The sequence below is a fragment of the Chiloscyllium plagiosum genome, chromosome 5, assembly GCF_004010195.1.
Source record: "Chiloscyllium plagiosum isolate BGI_BamShark_2017 chromosome 5, ASM401019v2, whole genome shotgun sequence".
Lineage (NCBI taxonomy): Eukaryota > Metazoa > Chordata > Chondrichthyes > Orectolobiformes > Hemiscylliidae > Chiloscyllium > Chiloscyllium plagiosum.
This window is the reverse complement of record NC_057714.1, coordinates 75090397-75097248: the sequence shown is the minus strand read 5'-3', so window position 1 is coordinate 75097248 and position 6852 is coordinate 75090397. Positions and strand designations below refer to the sequence as shown.

At 37.4% G+C, this 6852-nt stretch overlaps 1 protein-coding gene across 3 annotated transcripts in view; it reads right to left on the bottom strand.

Annotated features, from left to right (window-relative positions):
• The window catches only part of LOC122550012 (signal transducing adapter molecule 1-like), a 74893-nt gene that overhangs the window by 37639 nt on the left and 30402 nt on the right, over nucleotides 1–6852 (bottom strand). For 2 of the 3 annotated variants that reach the window (XM_043690392.1, XM_043690389.1), the window contains exons 3-4: nucleotides 4562–4637; nucleotides 4220–4315 (exon numbers count right to left, since the gene is read on the bottom strand). In XM_043690392.1, the coding sequence (XP_043546327.1) occupies nucleotides 4220–4315; nucleotides 4562–4637 (172 nt within the window). The remainder of the gene's footprint in view (nucleotides 1–4219; nucleotides 4316–4561; nucleotides 4638–6852) is intronic. The other variant, XM_043690391.1, reaches the window with a different exon arrangement.

The window sequence follows — 6852 nt, the reverse complement described above, 5'->3', positions numbered from 1 at the left end:
AATCAAGAAAGAATCCACTGTACCCACTACTGCAGCCTTTCTCTTGGACAGACTTAAAACAACAATTAACTTATCAGATTCTGTGCTGTGAACTTCGCCCAACAGTTCCTCCAAGATTAGTTGTGAATTTCACTGTTTGTTAATTTTCCCAGATGCACTCCGATGCCCAGCGATACACAAAGTCAAACAGCAAAGGCAGTAACTGTGCAGGTTTTCTCTCTCTCCTGCACTGACTCAAACGTTGGGCAGCTAAAGGTGTGTCTTGCATGGGTAATTTATTTGAGGGAAATATAATGTGTCCTTTGATCAGTTAGCACAGAAATACGAGTCATCTAACAAGGACCTCTCATTTTTTTTCAAATTAGGGATTCTATTCAAAAAAGTCTACACTTTTGACTGATCCCTACAAATCTGACATAGAGAGGAGGGTGCTCAGGACTAAGAGAGTACACTTTCTGTCAGCACTTTGTATCGTCAATTGGGGGGCATCCCCTCAGATGAGTTCAATAGACTCTGCAGGGTGTGGGAGAGAGCTAGGCATTGAGGTCTCCTCAGAGGCATGGGAAGATATTTAGGAAAACGCAAGTAAGATATCAATTTGCAATAGGATCTACGCTTTAAAGTTGAAGATTTCCACAGGGTCCACTTGGCTCTGGATTGTTTGTCAAAATTTAAACCAGGGGTATCTTCAACATGCCCCAAGTGTAGAGTTAGTATGGGCACTCTTACCCATTGTCTTTGGTCCTGTGGTAGGCTTCAAACATACTGGAGCACTGAGGCAGGTGCAATGGAGAGGATTTTGGGTGTAAGGGTGGAGAAGGACCCGATCTCTCTTCTTCTTGGCCTGCCCAGTGTATTCCCTGTAGATGCGCATAAGAAAAAACTTTTCAACATCCTTGCTTTCTGCGCAAGAAAGAATATCTTGTTGGGTTGGGTATCCGAAAATCCCCCGGGCCTGTCGGGTTGGCGGAAGATTGTTATGGAGCATATCCCCTTGGATTGTCTCAAGTATTGTACATCACAAAACTCAGAATTTTTATAAAGGCATGGCAGCCCTTTTAGGAATACCATACACATCTGTCCACCATACTAATTAGGACTTTTAAAAAGCTGTAACTATTGTGTTTTACGAGTCCAATATCCAAGGAGGGACATCTGTGAATATATGAATATGTGAAAACTAATGCTCTTGATATTTGAGAGTGAGTGTTTTGCTTGGCTGAACTGAGTTACTATTTATTTAAGTAGTTAGTTTGAGTTTTCTATTTATATGTATTTTTCTATCAATATTTATACATTTGTACATGAGGGCAGTTTGGGTTTTTTACCTTTTTTTGGTGTTCTTTCATTGTATTATTTTGAATTATATTGTTTTGTATTTGTTGCAATATTTTAAAAAATATATTTTTCAGTATAAATATATTTAATATAAAATTTGTAGTTTAGAATGAAGACACTCTCATTATCAACCAGTCCATCATAGAAGAGGCTTGCATTGTATGTTACTTCAATCTGCAAATTCAATGATGCAGGCTCCTCTGCTTTCTGGGAAAGAGAATTTCACAGATTAACGTCCTTCAGAAAAAAAAATTCATCTCGACACATAGAAAATAGGAGCAGAAATAGGCCATTCAGCCCTTTAAGTTTGCTCTGCCATTCAACAGGATCACAGCTGGTCATCCAATTCAGGACTTTGGTCCTACTTTTGCCTCATACCCTTGGACTCCTAGGAACAAGATCTAACTCCCCCTTCAAAACACTCAACCACTTCCTGTGACAGAGAATTCCACAAGCTTATCACTTTCTGGGTGAAGATTCTTCTCCTCATCTCAGTACTAAATAGCCTTCTCCTTAGAAGGTGACCCCTAATTCTGACTGAGATCTCCATCGTGCGTATTTAAGTTGTGTCCATGGACAGGAACAGATGCTAGCTATAATCGTCCAACTGAAATTTTAAAAAAGAAAATATGTGTGATAACAATCCTTCCCAAAAGGCCACAATTCTTTCTAATTTATTTTAAAATTAACACAAGTCTGAAACTCACTTTGAAACATTTTTCATAACATCAAAAACTACAAGAGTAACAATTAACAGCCACTAATATTGTGTATTAGTTTTTTTGGGAGATATTTTCAAATTTACTGCACTTCATTTCAGACACAGTTACTTTGCATCTCTAGCATAACATTGAAGAATTATGATTGAAATATGTACTTAAGTCCAGCCATAATCTAACCTTCATGTATGGTCTATCTTTAAACCGTATCTGGAAGATGGATTTAGTTTTTTCCAATATCAATATACAATTTTGACTGAAGTCCATTATTAAGAATGATCAATAACAAACATGAAAAAAGGTCAGAAGATCTGGCCTGATTAAGGTAAACTGCTCGATGTCACCATATCCAAGTCCAGTAACTAAAAATGCCAATTGTCTTCTTTATTTGAAGAATAGCAGTATTGCATTTTAGCAGTGTGATCAATTAAATTCTTCAATCCACTTAAATCAGCAGAGGAATAGTAGCAAAACCACTTATCTATGAAAAACTGGACTTACAAATGAAGAAATTGGACAAAATTAGAAGTACACAACTTCAGGAATTTGGGAACAGAGGAAGACTCTACATTTGAGAAAAAGAAACTAAATTAGCTCTAAATTGCTCATAACTTTGACAAAAATATTTCCTGTTAATGGTCACTACTCTCATTAACAAAACAAAATCACAAGTTTTCCCTGGATTAGGATTCTCTGCAATTATTTTTAAAATCTCACACATTGCAAGGTTTTGCCTCGTCAGAAAACTCCCATGGGAAACATACATTAACAGAAGCATTAGTCTCAAAAGTGAAAAGTTACAAAAAAGGCTGGACTACATAATTGACAGCATGGTTGTATTTTATCTTATTTCAAATATTACCACTGTGCCACCTTGAGGGACCTTTTATGTTTCTCAACTCCTAGGAAGCTCCCAATAACACTGGAACCTTAAAGATATCATTATGGATCCTATTGTACATTAGTCAGTGAGTGCAATAATAAAAAAAACCACAACATGCAGGCTTTGTCAAAGAGCTGAGACTAACTCAATGGCTTCAATATCTGTGCGAGGATGGCAATTCCCTCTCCCAGGGATATTGACAAATCAAGAGACATGATCGTTAGTACAGGAGTGTCTTAAACATATGCAAAACAAGAAAGAACTAACTAAACATTGAAATCCATAGATATTTAATTTTTTTCAGTCACAGCATGCTGAACTCCAAATAACAATAATCAGATGATTTGCAAACTTCCTGGGATTCTTTTGTAGGCTTGAGAGATAACGAATTCCTAGAAAGTAACCTATTGATCATGCAGAACCTGAACTGGAACAATTCTAAACTTGTTTTTAGGGCTGAACAGAGGAAAGATACTTTGTTTTTATAATAAAATCTGTTATTTTAATTGCCAATACATCTTTATCTCCCCTACTCTAAAAGTATTAAAAATTCTCCACATCATGTCAAGCAAAGTCACGTACCACTGTGAAACATGCAGAAACTGGCTTAGCGCAATACTGATTGGAATCAGGAAATGGACTGGATTCCTCTCCGAGATATGAAGAATGATGCATATGATAGTAAGGGCTAAGTGAATGGTGACAGAGAAGAAAAGAAACTTTTTTTAAAACATAAATAAAGTCCAACCACTCCAGTGCTAAAAATAAACTCCTGGGAGCTATTACATTCATAATTTGAGATTTCAGTTGTTAACTGGCATTGCCACAATTGAACTTAAATAAATTATTTAATATTACACCTAGGCTACTTCTAAAATTTCTGGAAATTCCTTCTTAAAAATTATTTTCAATGTGGATAAGTTTAATCTTTATATTCAAAAGAGATTTAGATCAGTGTGTCACAGATTCATAGAATGTAAAACAAGAAAATGTGCAAACAATGAATATATTATAGCACCAGAAATATATTTATTAGCCTGTCCCTACTCTCAAATCTTCACTTCAGCCTCTTAACAACAACAGACAATAGCATTCTTGATTACAAGAAAGCAATCTTTAATATTCAAATAACGATCAGATCAACAAATGAAGAAATAGCTGAGCAAGAGTTTAGTAACTGCCTTATTTTTCTGATATAGCCTAACTACAACTGATAATTCTCCAAAATTTGCTGTAACTTAAGAAAAATAATTGCATCAAAAAGTACAAAAATATTTACCTTATTTAAGACATTGCTCACTTCACTTGCAAAGTCTCTTGAGCAAACTTCAAGGTGAAAGATTTTGCCACAGTTTGACACACATGCTCCGAGCAGCTTTAAAGAAACAATTCAATCATGAACACATTTCAAATTATGACAGAGATGATCAATGAAAATAGCACCACCTTGACAGCAGTGAGTACTATCTCAATACGGACCAGAATACAAAAAGTATCAAAGTTTGTAGTCCCAAGACACAAATAATACTGCATCATAACAGAGAAACTCTGAAGGTGGGCTAAAGCTGTTGCAGAGAAAAGGACGAATAACAGTCTCTTAGAAGTAACAGATAGTACTTACAGTTAGTGCCTGCATAGCAACATGAGGATCTTTGTGATTCACTCTTTTCATGATAGATCTTAAGCAGTCTTTTGGCCTAAATGATTAATAGAGGAGTAAGTAATCAATTTTTAAAAATACAAATGTTTCCAACTTAACTAACAAACTCAATCCAATCCAACTGGCTTGCCAAGATTTGATATGGACAGAGAATTAGATTTAAAAGAAAAACGACATCATACAGAGTTCACAAATGACATGGATCATGGAACGGAGAGAGATTGAAAGGCTTTATTAAACTCAGTGCCTAACATATCCAATCATTGCAGAGAAGCCATCAGCAAATGGCATATTAAAATTTAATGGACAGGATGTAATGAACTACACAGCGCTCGAGTCAAACAAGAACAGTCTTGCATACTACTGTGCAAAGTTCTTGTCGTTCAAACACTGGAGTTAGTTGAGAGAAAGACCACAAGATGCAAAGGGCCCAGTCATGAGGAAACAAATCAAAAAAATCTGAGCTTTTTGACCCTGGAGGAGAAAAAAAACAACCAAGTATAAAAGTAAGTATATTGATGTGTATTATGGAAGATGAATAGGTGGAATTCAACATTCAGGAAATGAGGTGACAGAAGAGGAATACACTGAAGTTAAAAGAGTAACAAAGACAGAAGTAACGTTTTGAGGTCCATTTTTCTACTCTGTCTGGAGATAGGGGAAGGTCCCCTTCATTAATCATATACCAATTTACATACATAGTATTGGTTTGGACCATGGAGACTTGATATTGCCAACAGCACAAATCTCGTGCAGAATTTTGAAAGAATACCTTTTCACATTAAGTCGCCAACAGGGTTCAAACAAAGACAAAAGCAATAGATGCACTGTATATCCCCCGAAACAAAAGGAAAGCAAAAAAAACACATGCAGTCAGTGACCAAGCAACTTAAAACCATGACAATCAACGATGCAGGTCAGAGGTGTCAAGAACATTCAAACCCCTTACTCAGACACCCCTCCATGTTATTATTTCCTTCCTACTCAATGTCCTCCTCCGATTTTATGACGGCTGCAAGTTTTGGCCAGATATGATAAACATTTTGCAGAATGCAAGGAGGCAAAGGATCTAAAAGGATAAATGTCCTCATCATAGAGTTGTAGGATGACCAGCGCAAAACACAGTGCCTCACCGATGTCATGTTACAAGGGGAAAAAAAAATTGTTCTGTTCAGAAATACCAAAGTAGTCTCTCTACTCCCTGGAAAAGACACTTGCTGAAATGTGCAGGCTCAGCCAGTCCAACTCAATGAATTACCCCTAGGTAACTAACTAACACACTAAGTTATACTTGCCCTGAGTACAGGTAGTTCTCCTATAACACCATGGTTGTGTTCTCGCAAAACCTTGTAAATTGTGAACGGAGGTAAGCGTTGTCCAAAATACCATTATACACCCTGTTCCTTTTCTCAGGGGGTAGTAGATGGGGTATAACTCGAAGGGTTTGTTGATAGAGTTCCAGTTGGAATGCCATGCTTCTAGGAATTCTCATGCGTGTCTTTGTTTGGCTTGTCCTAGGATGGATCTTTCAAGTTCATTAGCTGCTCTTTTAGTGTATTGGTGCGTTTGTGGGCTAACATGATGCCAAGGGGTCTGAGTAGTCTGGCAGTCATTTCCGAGATGTCTTAGATGTAGGGGAGAGGAAAAAAAAAAGAGTCGGAAAACAACAAACTGCCATTGCTAGATGTCACAGTAGAGCAAACAGCCAATGGGAAACTTCAAACCAGCGTCTCCAGGAAAACAACACATACGGACCAAATACTGAACTACAGAAGCAATCATCCCAACACCTACAAACGAAGCTACACCACAACATTATTTCAACGAGCCAATACACACTGCAGCACAGAGGAATTATGCAGAGCAGTGAAAAATCACCTATACCATGTATTCAAAAAGAACGGGTACCCAATGAACACAATCCGCCGATTTCTCAGCAACAAATCCAAACAAGCAGACAAAATACGCCCAGAAACCCTTGCCACTCTCCTCTACATGAAAGGCATCTCAGAAATGACTGCCAGACTACTCAGATCCCTTGGCATCATGGTAGCCCACAAACCCACCAACACACTAAAACAGCAGCCTAATTAACTTGAAAGACCCTAGACAATGAGCAAAACTAATGTCATTTACAAAGTACCATGCAAGGAATGTAACAAATACTACATTGGACAAACAGGCAGAAAACTAGCCACGAGGATACATGAACACCAGACAGCCACAAAAAGACATGACCCTCTCTCACTAGT